The sequence below is a fragment of the Megalops cyprinoides genome, chromosome 3, assembly GCF_013368585.1.
Source record: "Megalops cyprinoides isolate fMegCyp1 chromosome 3, fMegCyp1.pri, whole genome shotgun sequence".
In the NCBI taxonomy this organism is placed as follows: Eukaryota; Metazoa; Chordata; class Actinopteri; order Elopiformes; family Megalopidae; genus Megalops; species Megalops cyprinoides.
Genome location: NC_050585.1, coordinates 17579662 through 17595422, shown reverse-complemented (window position 1 = coordinate 17595422; position 15761 = coordinate 17579662). Strand labels below are relative to the sequence as shown.

Genomic DNA, 15761 nt, shown 5'->3' with positions numbered 1-15761 from the left:
CTTTGCCTGTCTAGATACCAGCTATGTTGCTGATACACATAATGGCCACTGCAATGTACGACTTACTCAACCTTTTCCTGTGCAGAAGTTGTGGAGAGAAAACAGACTTAAGTGTCAACTCAAAATATGTGTATCTTGGAAAATAAAAAGGCACGCCCTCATTTCAAGCAACACACCTTCAATTTGGGTAAACTTTGTTGCAAATATACTACCCATATAGTAGCTTAAGCAGCTCATGCCTGAATATGCTTAGTAGTAATGGAGGCATGCAACTCTCTGCAGAGGCACTTAAACAGGGTTTAAATGTGGATCTCAAGTCTGAATCAGGCCCTATGAGACTACTGAATACAATGAATCCCTGTGAGCGTTCATGTTTGTTACTTCATTTGTACTAACACCCCTACTTCAACCTGCCTCTCCGTTCAAGAACACGATGATACATCTTTCTCCACTATTAACAATATCATTCTGACAAAATGCTCCATTCTCCTTCCTAAGTTACTTCAGTTAATAAAACTAGGCTGTGAAGGGGAGTCTTCACCTCTCCCTAGAAACTAAATGTTAATTGTGTGCACATGTTGGTAATTTGGATGGGAACCACTCTAACAAGCCACACCTGATTAACTGAGGCTGATTAAATACAGGCGTGGCTGGAGAGCACACCTGTATTTTTATTTTGTCTCTGCTGTTGGTTTGCATTGGCTGGTTTCCTTTGTTTTGTTTGTTGGGTTAAGTAAATTGTTTCTTTTGACCGTTGTTCTTCTCTGCTCATTTATGGGAGAAGTGTCAGCCAGCTTCTCTACATAGGCAAAATTAACAGGAAGATGTTACTGCATTATTGCCATCAGAATTCCAGCCACAAAGATTTCAGATTCTATTGAAGCAGAGATCCTAGAAGCTGGTCAATAGTACTACACCAGACTACTACACGACAAATAACTAGACCTGAACAGCTACATATATATATATATATATATATATAACAGCTATAACTAGAGAATCAAGCCATGTGGAACTCTTACTTAATTTCAGAATGCAGTGGTTATCTGTAGTTCAGTGCGTAGGAACACAGGATAGGAAAGGATGATATGATACTCCGTCCTTACTATCTGACTCACTCTTCCTGTCCTTGGTGTTATGAAGCCCTGTACTAGGACGATTGAGCAAAACAGCATCTCCCTGTCAAGTACATGTTGATGCTGGGAATTCAAAACAGAGACTGAGTTTTAAGATAAAATTAAACACACATGAAAACATTCACGACTCCTGAAGCCCAAAGGCACGTGCCTCTGAAATACAAAGCCAACCAAGAGTTCCAATGAATTCACTTTCTTAAAAAAATGTAAGTGAGAGGTGTGTAAGTACGGTGGCATGGGCATAGGATGATTAGGTGGCAGTGTAGCATAGTGGTTAAGGAGCAGGACTTATAACTGAAAGATTGCTTGTTCAATTCCCTGCTAGGGCACTACTGCTGTACCCTTGGGCAAAGTACTTAAAAAAAAAAAAAAAAAAAAAAACTAACTGATGTAAGTCGCTCTGGATAACAGTGTCTGCTAAATGCCAATAATGAAATGCAATGGAAACAGTCTACTTTTCTGTGTGTCAGGTGAGTGGGAGCAACAGTGCTTGTGACTTGAAACAGCAGTCATTTGCCCATGGGTAACTCACAGAGCATTGCAGAGTACCAGCAGTGCTGTAACATGGAGTTTTTATTTTATAATCTATTTAGAGAGACACCGTGAGAGCATTTGCATTGGCTGATGAGACTTACAAAGAAACCATATCTATCTTACTTTCCTTGGAAAGACTGAAAATTGTCATACTGTATCTCTCTGATGCAAGTACCATATTCAATTTATCTAGAGCGGACAATGTACAGTTTACTTAAAATGATATGAAGGAAATAGAAATGATTTCATTGCTAATAACGTGATGTCAAAACAGAGATCTGACAAGGCTTGTGAAAACCCAGATGGGACTTCCTTGTCTCTCTATCATGATGAGTTTCAGCTGCAGTTGCATGGTTGACAGACCACTTCCGTTCACATAGGAATTGTATTTCTCAGAATGAACTTGGTTTTAATGGTGCTTTCGCACAGGATTTTGACCTTTTTCAAACTAGTGCTCATGTAAAATGCATCTAGAGGGTGTTGCGGGCACAACTCTCCATGCTTTATACACCGTATTTACATTCTTTGGAGTATATACTATGTTGGTATTTTAAGGTATAATATCCCATGTGCCTATGCCATGTGCCTGTATCATATCAGCAACCATAATTACTGCTTCCGTTCCTTGAACTAGGTTTTAATATAGGTGTACCATCATCAGTGAAAGGTCATGGTATTTATACTATACTGTGTTGAAAACAAGTGCTCTTCTGAAGAGATCTAATGTGATACTCCATTTATCCTGTAGGTGCATTGATTCTAAGAATGCCTCTCAGTGAATGTGAAAAATCTGCATGCAATAAAAAGTTACCCAATTAGTCCAGATCTTTATTTTTAAATGGTGACCACTACACAGTAAATACATACATTGACTCATGATTTGTTTCTATGAGCCATTACAACTTAATGCTTGGGCCTGACCAAAAAACAATAAACTGCATTTCCATTACTTTATCTTGAGGTACTGTTAGCTCTGGAAGGAGGCTGGAAGAGTGGAGTTCACTGCCACAGGAAGGTCACAATCAATGACAGAGATCAATGCCTTCATATGACTGCACATATTCATTGTTTATTCCATTAACACCTCATATACAGCCACCTGTAGCTGGAAATGCCCTTCAGAGCATGGCAACATTTGAGTGCGCCTGGGCACAAATTGGTGCATGAGCGCCACATCTGCTCATCAGCCAGGGAGGTAACTGGGCACAGGTAATAAGGTGATTTAACCATTTGAACATCAAGCCTTGAGAAAATTGAGAATGAAAAGCATTGAAAGCAAACAACATGCCCTGTTTATCAAGATAATGACATCTTCCTGTCATGTGTGTGTGTTGGAGGATGAACTAAATTTCCTTAGCAAGACAGTAACATGTTAATAAATGGCATTTAAGGACAACAACACAGCAATACAGGTCTTGTTGTGTGAACTGTCTACAGGCAATCATTTTTATTGAAATTTAAAGAGAGATCAGCTTGCTATCAAGCAATATATAATCCCTGAAAAAAAATGTTTTCAGGATAACACTGAGGATGTTTAAATCCCCACATTTTGTACACAAACTCCTTTACTGTCAGGGTACCCTGATAGGCCTGTTCTAGGCCTTTGCCTGCAAAACTGGAATGAAACATATATTCATCATCTTTGTAGAGTATCATTGTAAATGTAGCTCTGCTTCATTTTTTGCAACACAGGTTTTACTCTGTGTCACAGACATGAGTCATGTTTGGTCATAATTTTTAAAACTAATATAAGATTAATAATCACATCCTTGGTGGTTCCACCATTTATGTGAGGAAATGGGCTTTAACAACAAATATATGTTATCAGAACTGCACTGAAACAAGCTAGAAAGCCTTATAAAATGTAGAAAGGGAGCTGACAATTGACCCATTTGATCACATAAAAGACCTAAGCTCTTAGCACTCAGGGTAGCATCTGTGCTACTTAAGTAGATGGGTTTTAGATTTCATATCTCACATTTACAGAAAAAGCATGTCAAAGCCTTTGTGTAAGGCTACAGGTGAGACATAAAAGAGAGAACCAGCAGATGGTCGCAACACATTTGAATCCTCACTACCACCGGTGCCAGAACATGGATTTTATTAACCTTCCATGGACTGTAACTTTATCGCATGTAAAACATTTGAGATTCATATCCTTGCTTTTAATATATTGTTTTACATCAGGGCTTTGTTTGCCCTTCAGTGGAAAAATGATTGAGGGTAATAATAATAATAATAATAATAATAATAATAATAATAATAATAATAATAGCTGGGTGACATGTCCCTGTAGGTATAAATTATGATGGGCATTGTGAGAAGAGAGGGTTGTGTAAGGAATATTTAAATCATCTACAATAAACTTGTCCTTTGGTTGTGCTATATTTTATAATATACTAATTAGTCTGCCGCCAATCATGGAAACAGCCTGTGATCGAAGAATTTCGAATTAGTTATCTGTTATAGTATTGAATTCGATAGGTGGCCAAACATGTTATATGCATAAATAAAAATGTTTTGAGCTCCGCATTCACATTATGGAATGGGTAAGAGTACCTCTTACAAGGCTAGTTTTGGGACGACACCAACACCCCATGTCCCAACCACGCCCCTTTAGAACAAAAATAAAAAGCGTAGCGTAGTTATGATGGTTATTATGCTATTATACTATTATATACTTGATTAAATACGAGATGAATAATTTCCAGAAAATAGACATACTTATAGTTTGCCAAAGGCTTTAAGTGCTACTTTTCAATGTATTGTTTTCTAATATGGCACTTATTATTTTATACATTCATCATGAGCTTGATTTCTGTCTCCACGGAGCGCACAGTTGCTATATAATTTGTTTGTGAGAACCTGGAACAGCGTTGCGCCATGGGACAGAGAATAATCCGCCAGGTTGCAGCACTGTCTTTGATGATCCTTGCTGCTTGAAGAGGGACCGCCTGAACCATCTGTGGATTCAGACGTTACTAGTGTCAGCATGGATAACAAACCGCAAGACAAGATGGAAAGTCTGTTCACACCAACGGCGGAGACGTCCACACATGATGCGGAATCGATTAAAAAAGCCCACGATTTGATCAAAACATACTCAGAGTCTTTTGGGAGTTATATGGAGGACATCTTTTGTCAGGGAGAGGAGTCAGGTAACACCCAAGCTTTGAGCAGTGTACCTGCTACTATGCGTAATTTTGGCAACATGGACACCTTAAACCGTGCACCTAGCTCAGGAGGTGACAGCGCGAGTTGGAAAGACTTTTTAGTTCCTGGGAACTGTGTGGTAAACAAAGATTCTTCCGAACATATAGAAATAACAAAAACCGAAAATTTGGCGTGGACTGCGGCGCCGGTAAATCGTGAAGACATACAGGCAAAGGAAACCGTGACGCGCTCCGCAATGGTGCCAAAGCAAAGTTTGAGTGGAACACCCACTTCAACGACGGAAATCGGCCAATTTATTAAAGATGACCAACAACCCTCGCTCATAATGGAGCCAGAATCGTCTGAGTTTGACCTTTATACAACGAATATATTACCTTTGGACCCATCTTTTGCCACCGCAAGGACGCAACAACTTGGATATGGCGAAGACTCCAACACTTCAACGCACACCTCTCCAACTACACAACATCTTTCTTTAGACAATGCACGGTACTTGGATTCAGCTTTGGATAACCCCCTACATAACATCTCAAAAATCAAACCAGATCCCGGCTGTTTCATTTCCTTCCCTGGTGAAACACTCCTTAATAGTGCATCGATGGGTTACGCGCAACAGTCGCTCCAGCATTTGCCAATCTATAAGGGTGAATCGTCCGGATTATCTGTCTCGACAAGGTCCGCGGATTCTCAGTTATGGTACCAGGCAACTGGTTTTTCTACGGATCAGCACCCGCAGATTGACTATCTGTCCTCAGTTGGGATGCCCAATGCTTGCTCAAAGTACTGTTCCCCGACGACCTATAGCTCCTATTTGAGGTAAGGTGCTGTAAAAGGAAGTGATTCTCAGTGATTCCCTAAATGATTTTAATAACTCAAAATGTGGCAAAGACATGACAACGATGAAATATGTAGCGTTAATTTAAATTTGATTAACAAGCACATCTTATTTTCATAAGCATTTGGGAATAAATGCTTATTTGTGCTGAGTTGTACAATATGTTCATCAACAGGTAACCCAAAGTGAACTCAAGGACCGACCATATTTTGAACTCTTGCATGTGTATAGTTCCGTGTAGACCGGGATAAAAATTACTCACTATGATATATTAATAGGTATGATCAATTAAAAAAACATCCAACAATTACGCTTAATGTCATTTCGCGTGCCCTCATCAAACCTAATATATGTAACTGTGTTAGTACTTTTCTATGGGTATTATTTCAGCAGAGGCTGTTAATTACGGTCACGTTTGCCATTATTATAAGATCTAATTTATGAGTTTGACAAGATATAATAAAACAAATGGTGTATAAACATCCATATATTTCCAGTGGTAAAGAACAGGCTACTTTGAAAATGAGAAATCGGAGCAAAAGTAGTAGACACAAAAGCTGTTTTTAAGATGTTTGTTGATTGGCTGTTGTATTAACTCTGAATCTCTCATTTGCAGTGTGTTACCCCAAAGGGCGTGCGTCATCTGTGGGGACGAAGCGTCTGGGTGCCACTACGGCGTCCTAACCTGTGGCAGCTGTAAGGTGTTTTTTAAGAGAGCAGTAGAGGGTAAGCGCTGGAAACATCGCCACAGTACCTCTGTGCACAGAAAAAACTTTCGCGCCACGTTTTAATGTTTTAATGCTTACGTAACTGCAAGCAGAGGCAGGATTCCAAGGAAAGGCTCTCGCTGCATTCAAGTAACGGTGTGCTACCAGAAGGAAGGTCGTGCTTGATCGTACTTCATCTAAAAACAAAGAATGCGAGCCTTTTCCAAGCGCGCAAAAGACGATGGGCTTTAATATTGCAGCGGCAAAGCGGGCATACCCAAATGTATGACTACGCTCCTAAAGATAAGGAAAAATATACTCGAATAAGTGTCACTTTTAAAGGTCAGAAAATATCATGATAATTGTCTCGGTTCATCATGTCCCTATGTCCCAGCGTGTTTGTGTTATCTAAAAGCAGCAGATACATTGGAGCCTTTATGTTGGCCATGGCCATGTCACTCTGTCCTGTTAACCTTGTGTGAATCTAATCTGCGGAGCTCTCAGTACAGACTGCCCTCTCATCCTGTCACAGCAGGCCTTCTACCTTAATCATATCCTATCAGTGAGAGCACCATTTGTCACTATGGCTCAGATTTGCCATAAGCTCCAATGTACTTTGTTTTTAACTTCAAGAAACTAAGAAACAAAGAAAGTGTCACATTGTTTGACGTTTCATATTTTCATTTTGAGTAAGATGGTCACTGAAATCGATGAGAATCACTGACGTGCTTTTGTATGAAATGGAAAAACACCTGACACTTCCTTCATTGAGTCATTTCAGTTAGAACAGTGCTTTGCATTGAGATTGAATCCAGGCCAACTTAGTGGTTGAATGTTTTTCCTCTTGTGGTGTATTGTTTGGAGATAAAAAGCTATGTACGTTTTCCCAGCTGTTCATTTGCTTCTGTGCTAAACAGGCCATCATAACTACCTGTGTGCCGGACGAAACGACTGCATCGTGGACAAGATCCGCAGGAAAAATTGCCCTGCATGCCGCCTCAGAAAGTGCTACCAGGCTGGGATGATTCTGGGAGGTACCTTCATTTCACATTAAATAATATCTTAAATCTCTCTACAACTTGACTGTCTCACCGAGCTCTTCTACACAAAATTAAAGCCACTAGGCTGAAGCGACTTTGAAAAGCAAAGACTCGTGTTTCAGATTGGCCTCGGAGGAACGAAACATGGTGTTTCCATAGTCCCCCACCTTGGCTTTGATTCAGCCCTCCGGCTGTCTAATGTAACAAAAAGCTTTGTCCTGACAGTTTCACAGAAATTTTATGGGTGCACTCTGCAAAGCAGTGGGTAAACAAGTGGGATTGGGTGCACTCTGCGATGAAGTTCTCTTTGAGAGGAGAGCAGAGCGTGCTGGCTGAGATCACGGCTTGGCGGCCGTGCTGACTGGCCGGATGCTTGACGCGGTCTGCTAAGCATTAAACGGAGGCAGAAGGACGTGGTGACCCAGCACAGCTGCTCTGTGCCAGACGGCAGGATTCACCACTCCTCCAAATACTCAGCTCCCTCCTGGTGGAGACTGTTGACATAAAATCCTTTTGAACATTATTGCAAGCCATGACTACCTATGCCTAAGGAAACCTGGGAGACGCCATCTCTGTGTGTGGCAATATTGGGCAGGACTCACAGTTAGCCAAACCTAAACAGACCACCAAACACACCCGCACACACCACCGGCATACACATACACGCATGCTCATGCACACACATACACGCTTGTAGAAAACAGTAGCATCTGTCCGCCTGCATGTATTTTGAAGATTGTGGCATCATGTTAAGTTCAGCAGTATAAATATTCCAAGGATTAACTTCTGGCCGAATCTCAGCTGGATTCCCAGATGCTCACATTGCTTAATATTGTAACATTCACATTTCAAAATAGTATTACTGTGGAAGAGTATCGAACAGTTCATTTGGAGTCATTCCTCTCAACTACCCAGCATGAAACATTTACTGAATAGGTAATAGAGTGGAAAATCAGGAAATGATGATCTAGGTATTGGTATTCCCTGTTCATTCATTCAAGGCCAGTCAGCATTGCCAAGACCAGGCTGCCAAAAGACAGCAACGGTATAAAGTAATACATAAAATATGAAATAATGACCTGTAAGCTGTTTGACACCTAGAGCAACCTTGTTTTCATCTTCACAAAATTTATTATAGCTCAAAATCCCTTTTCCGAGCAGAAACCACAAATTTGTAGCTAATGGAGACCATTGTGTTCAAAACCACACAGACAGACTGATTATGCTGCTCTCTCCCCTCTTCCCTAAACTAAGGCATGCAGTGTAATTGTCATGGTCATGGTTTTACATGAAACATATTTTTTGTCTTTTGGAACACAAGGACATGCACAGACTCTGTTGGCATTGATAGAAAAAGAGAGACAATGGATGGTGTTTTACTGCAATTAAAAGATATCCATTCCTAGGCTAGACATCTTGTAAATGCCCATTTCTTGATGCTGTCCGTGTGCAACTTTGTGCTGTCTTATCTTATACAGATGTAACACTCCTCTCTCTGTAAGCAGCTACAGAGCAGGCATTTCTCTTGAAATAGTTATTTTCTTTTCTGACTTATGACTCCATGACTCCTTATGATTTTCCATTACTCTCCAAACTGGGGAATCAAGGCTAAAGCTTGTGTCTATGGCATGGGGCAGTTATGGAAGTTTGAATGTTCGAAGCTTGGTGCTTCTTTGCTGTAGCTAATACTCTGGCACACTTGCTCCCATCCCCTCTCTGAAAAGAACATCTTGTGTTGCACATGGCCTCTTTTGGGCATTGAACAGCTGAACTAAGAGTAGGCCAATGGTCTTGTGGCTGTGCTATGTGAACTGTCTGGTCCCTGTTCCGTCAAGGTCGGAAGCTGAAGAAGTTCGGCGGTATGAAGGCCGTGACTCTGCCCCAGTCCCTCGTGGTCAACGCCCAGCGAAGGCTGTCGTGCGACGGCCAGGCCCTGTTGCCGCTGTCCTGCCTGTCCGGGGTCCGGGAGCTGCAGCTCTCCCCGCAGATCATCAGCATCCTCGAGAGCATCGAGCCGGAGGTGGTGTACTCCGGCTATGACAACACGCAGCCTGACATGCCCAACATGCTGCTCAACAGCCTCAACCGCCTGTGCGAGAGGCAACTGCTGTGGATCGTCAAGTGGTCCAAGTCCCTGCCAGGTAACGAGCTCCACCCCAAGCTGAGGCGATGCCCATTTTTCTGCTCCATCCCCCCTGCCTTGGTCCGTGCACGGGGAGCGAGTCAGAGCTTTGTTGAATGCGATTGTTATCAGTACATGAGAACAAAGTGGTAAGGTTGAATAGTTCAGGGCGAGTCAATGATTTGATATCTGCTCTGAAATCAGAAATGCTGACCTCAACCTCAGCTGTTTTTTCTCTCTGCCTGAGCGGAGCTAAACACTGAGAACCTAAAGGCACAAAGCAGTACTGTCACAGTAATTCACACACAGTATTACACTCCCTTTAACTCTCCCTTTCATTTCTTAAATTTCACAGGCTCTGACACAGTCGTTCCCCTTCCCAGTGAATTACAGTGGGTGCTTGAGTCCGGCCTCCCTGCAAAAATTTTCAGAGTGACAAATGCTGGCTAATAAACCACATTTATTTTTACCAAAACATATTTTTTCCCATCAAAAATGAATACAAAACAGCAAACCAGTCACATGCTGCTACACCAAACAGAAAAAGTGAGCCTCTAGCAACAGCCACAAACCTGGTTTAAGAGCCTTAATTAGGCAGGTCAAACTCATTACCTAATGGCTGACAATTCACACACACAATGATCTTTTGAATGATATTGATTTGAATAATCCATTATTGGTAAGTTAGCTGGTAATTTAGACAGTGAATCCCACAGTTCAGAAACATTTAATGATGCATTTAACAATTAAAAATAGGGACAGATGAAGGCTTTTTTTCATGCTCACAGTTTCAGTACATGCACCAAAAGCTTGTTCAGGACAGTTCTTGATACACTTAGCCATGCATATTTTTACTGGGATGTTATCATTTCTCTGTATTTCTGCTGAAATTCAGTGATCCCCTCTACACTGCACCTCTTTGTTGAACCTTTCCCAGCATACACTAAGATTGTTCAATCCAGAGAAAGCAGAGGAAAATCTTTGGCTTGTATGTGACTCTGATTGCTTTGGAGTTGTTTACAGAAGAATGAAATAATTTCATGTTACCTTGTTATCATACATACATGTTATATATCATTTCTATGCTTGAAAATGACTCCTTGACTGTCATTCCTTCTATAGTAAAGGTGAGGGACAGCACACACATTTGTATAACTACAGTTGAGTTATGCCGTTTAAACACACATTTAGATGTAAACACACATTTGATTGAAAATGTACCAACAAATGTTTTATGTGCCCAGGAATTCAGCTGTTCACATATAATGGCCATATTAGTCATGTTTCACAACACATTTGACACAGCAAAAAATCCAAGTGTTGGAACAGCCTAACAATTGAAATTGTTTTTTTTATTAATAAGTAGTTTCAAATACTAATTTCATCAGTGGACATCACAAAATGAATACATATGGTATGGTTATATGATGTGTGATCCTATTCAATAAGTGATTTTTTTTCACTTAGGTTTGATCAGCTTGCTGCCTTATTCTGTCTCAACTGATCCACTTTAGTGAACTGGTTATGAATCAAAGGAACTGGGAGTACAGACTAATCACATTTCATTTGAAGCCCAGTTATAGTTTTTGTACATACTTGCTTTGGTTATGTTTGCCTCACATGAACCATTGCTGATAAGACCATGAGGCACAATTGTCTGGAAATGTTTCATTTTCACTCAGAAAATATTTCCCTGTGGGTCTGTACTTGAAATTTCTGATCAAATTGATCACGGTGTCTTCCACCACATGGGCACAACTGAATGGAAGCTTTTGATGGAGATTTGGTAAAAGTTCTTCAAACAAGCATTTGCCACGCCTTCATGAGACATCATCATGGTGATGCATTATGCCTGTTTATGCATGTTTTTTGTAATTAAAAAAAAAGGATTTATATGTGTGCATTTCTGTTTTCAAAAGGATTTCGCAGTTTACACATCAATGACCAAATGGCTCTTATTCAGTACTCCTGGATGAGCTTGATGGTGTTTTCTCTGGGTTGGAGGTCATTCCAGAACGTGACCCATGAATACCTCTACTTTGCACCAGACCTCATTCTCAGCGAGTAAGTTGCCAACCCATTCATTCAGGCGAATGCATTGTGGAATCAACTTTAACATGAGTGGGTGTTTTTTAACAAAACAGTCATCAAATGACTGAGCCTGAATTTCAACACAAGGCTTTAGAATGTAGGATTCTTGCTGCCTTTGTTCTGCAATCCGGTAGGTTTAAAACTTTAAAAAGCTATAGCTATCTAATACAATAAAAACATATGGATTATTTAAAGTTTGATGTCTCAAAACATTTGTTAGAACCTGTTGATTCTAACCCATAATTTTGAATATTTCCAGGGAGCGAATGAAGAGGTCTCCTATCTATGACCTGTGCCTGGCAATGCAGTTCATCCCCCACGAGTTTTCCAACCTCCAAGTAACGAGGGAGGAGTTTCTGTGCATGAAGGCCTTGCTGTTGCTTAACACCGGTGCGTCTCCCGGAGTTGTTTACCCCTCTTGTGATCCAGACAAGTACTGTGCATGTGCGCCCCCATAAACTGAAGAATGTGGAACGTCAGACCAGTTCAGCAACTTTAATCCTCCAGAGAAAAATGCTAAAAGGAAACCACACAACGAGATAAGTCAGGGACACCCTGTGCTGCCAGGCCTTGAGGAGTGGTTAATTATTGGGCGCAGCTGTAATGAGTAATTTCTGAGAAGACACCGTAAACTGCATGCATGTATCCTTGCAGGTTTGGAGTAATTAAAAGACTTTTAAATGGATTGCAGGCCATGAAATAGTTTTGATGACAATAAATCAAAAAAAAAAACAGAGCCAAATAAGATCTCGAATGGCAGCTGCTTTGCCACGATATTGGTTGATACTACAGGCAGCATACACATATATAAACAGCAAGTCAGAACACAGCCAAAACAAGGAAAATCTTGACAATGAGTAATGTCAAACAGGTAAAGAATTTGGGCCAAAGGCCTAAACAACTTCTACTACACCAACCCAATCAATCAATCAATAAGATTACATTAAATTCATAATTACATCTGAGAAACTGAATAATGGCATAATTTCATAATGGTGTAATTTGTAAGCAAATAATCATGATATTCCTTCAGCAAAAACACACCTAAACAAAATCAACACAGTACAATCTAAAAGCACAACCGTACATTACTGCAATTAAAGTAAATGCATGTAACTGTCCTAAAAGTGATGGGAAAATTGACACATGACTCTTATCCCATCAAATGGATCATAAATGGAGCTTGCAAGATATACTGAACATTTACAAATTAACTAACTGTTTGGATTGCTGTAAGATGTTTTGGTGTGCTAGCCAAGGAAGCCATTTGGCACAGATGTTTGGGAAAGTGCTGCAAGGAACAAGGTTAGTGAAGCTTTGGTACAACATGGTTAATGGATGAACACTCTATGGTCAATTATATGTATAGTTCACTTTCTTTTTTAGCACTTCTTGAAATCACCCACTTGACTCAGGAAACTTAGCATAGTACAAATGTGGGTTGGAAACTTCTTGGAAACTTCTCCATTGTTGGAAACTAGACCATAAACAGAAAGGAGTGGGCTGAGGTCATATAACATGGGTAGGGAGAATCAGGCTAACCTCATATAACATGTGTAGACAGGAGTAGGCTAACTTCATATAGCATAGAGAGGAGAGAGGAGTCAGCTGACTATACAGCATAGGCAGAAAGGAGTGGGCTGACTTCATGTAACATGGATAGACAAGAGGAGGCTTACTTCAAATAGCATGGGTAGACAGGAATGGGTTGAGTTTACACAGCATGGATAGACAGGAGGGATATGATTGTAGTTCCCACTTTGTCTCCACGCAGTGCCACTGGAGGGCCTGAAGAGCCAGGCGCAGTTCGAGGAGATGCGGCAGAGCTACATCCACGAGCTCACCAAGGCTATCCACCTGAAGGAAAAGAGCGTGGTGGCCAGCTCCCAACGCTTCTACCACCTGACCAAACTGATGGACCACATGCATGACGTAGGTGCCCATTGTCTTATTATTGTCTTAGGTGTATTGTTCGTTCAGATCATGAGGCCTTTGGTGGCTGACATAATCTACAGATTAGATCATCTTGGATTAAAAAAAATGTGAGATCTACAGATTATTATGTGTAAAAAACGGAAAAGTTAATGTATTGAGGACATGGGCAGGGCGGATTGCAGTTCGGTTGAATGAGGGCTCGACATTTTGTTAAACCAAGAAGAAAAGGTCATTTGGCTCACTCCTGCCACTAAGTGCAAATCCATTCAGCTGGAATCAGATCTGTAGTACCAGGTAAATGGATACATCCTGAAGACTAATGTGAATTAAAAGCTGTTCAAGGTCAGTTTATGTTGTTCTTGGGCCACACATTAAATCCAGAGGAAGCTTTTTGCTGGATGCGTGACTCAGATTTGTAAGGGCCATTTATTTTGTGAGAGCCAGGTGCATTAAATCACATGCTCTCCCTGGTTTTAGGTTTCAGACACTTGAGAATTATTGCAGGGACCATGAAATCAATTGCAAACTCAACTCAGGTTATTGCTGAATGATACGTTCTATGGAGAGTGCCCGGCTATTGTCAGGAAATTCCTGCAGGTGCCACATCATTTCATTCATCCACAGCAGAGTTGGAAGGGCCTCGAGACAGCAACTTCTCCACAGCTGAAGGGAAACTAAGATGGTTTAGTCAAGGCACCGATTTGTTGAATTTCACCGATTTTGTTTTTTTACTGTCTCCAGATTGTGAAGAAGCTACACCTGTATTGCCTGAGTACCTTCATCCAGGCGGAGGCTATGCGGGTTGAGTTCCCGGAGATGATGTCAGAGGTCATCTCCTCCCAGCTCCCCAAGGTGCTGGCGGGCATGGTGAGGCCCCTCCTGTTTCATGCCAAGTGAGGGCACTGAATCCTGCAGAGGCTCAACAGAAAACACTGGGGCATCATGGGACAAGGGGGGCAGCTTCCCAAGTTATTTACACTCAGCGCTCAATTACCATACAAGTAAAGGAAGACATGACTAAGGAGAGCTTTAGACCAAATTTGTTACTTAGTCACTGTGTTCCATAGCTTGTCAGTAGTTTTTTGCTTGTGCATTTCACTATCCAAAGCTTCTAGACTTCTCTTCTGACAGTACATTCGGCTGAAAAATCACTGAATTTCCCCAAGTAAGATTATTGCATCCCGTCTTTAAATGACTCTTTTCTGTTGGCTGAAAAAGCATGCAGAATGAGGTCCTATAAGAAGGCTGTACTGTGAATTTGAGGCTTTAAATCCTCAGTTTTGTGAGTCAATGGGTTATGCTTATCACAGATACTGTATGCCAGTTTAGACAGAAAAATCCATTTTGACCCCTGAAAGTGCAGTAGTTTTCTTTGCTTGAAATGCACATTTCTATGAACTGAAGATGTGTTTATGTGTGTATGTTGGATAACAGCCTTTTTATTAAAACATTGAACGTTCATGACCTAGCTGTTATGGACAATACCCACAGTCCAGAAATGCTTTCAGCTAAAATAACAATCCGTCTGTAAGGACTCCACCATTTTGCAGCATTGATGTTTTGTTGAATGCCATGTGATGGCATCTCATTGTTGTGGCCTGTAATGTTTTTGGGGAAATTTTTGGTAATTCTTTACCCAGAGTCAGATGTACATTTGTGCGGGTATTTCAGTCATGCTTTATTACATGCTGATATTGCTTTTAATTTTTCTACAAACATGTTATTGGGGGGATCACTAAACAGCAATTTTCAGCTGGACCAAATGTCTTTAATTGTTATATCAAGCGATGACTTGGATGTATATACAAAAAATAACAATCTTACAATGTGTTGTGAACATTTTGTGTGGTATGCCTTGTTTGAAAAGTGTTTCACAACAATTTACTTGTTATTGTAGTGTAATGCAGGTGCCAGCTGTAAATAAAATGGACTGGCTTCAGTGTGTCACTGCCTCCCATTTAAATACAGTACGTTCATTTTATTTTATTTATTTCAGCTTATTTCTATTGAAAGCTGGAGATGAAACATAATGCAAAAAGACCTGGGATCTAAGTGTACCGCACAGCTTTTGGCCATGATGCCCTGCTGTGGTTTAGGTTTTCAGAGTGCGTGTTTGTGTACGGCATTACATTTGCATATTTTTCTTCCATGATGTCTTTTCCTCTCATTGACCCAGTGGAGGATAAG

The 15761-nt window shown here is 40.8% G+C and overlaps 1 protein-coding gene across 1 annotated transcript; it reads left to right on the top strand.

Annotated features, from left to right (window-relative positions):
* Positions 1–4662: 4662 nt before the first annotated feature.
* LOC118774238 (progesterone receptor-like) lies at positions 4663–14562 on the top strand. The gene is made up of 8 exons (XM_036523428.1): positions 4663–5660; positions 6296–6405; positions 7304–7420; positions 9262–9567; positions 11468–11612; positions 11899–12029; positions 13414–13571; positions 14316–14562. The coding sequence occupies exons 1-8, from the start codon at positions 4663–4665 to the stop codon at positions 14469–14471; spliced, it is 2121 nt and encodes a 706-aa protein (XP_036379321.1). The 3' UTR covers positions 14472–14562.
* The last annotated feature ends 1199 nt before the right edge of the window (positions 14563–15761 follow it).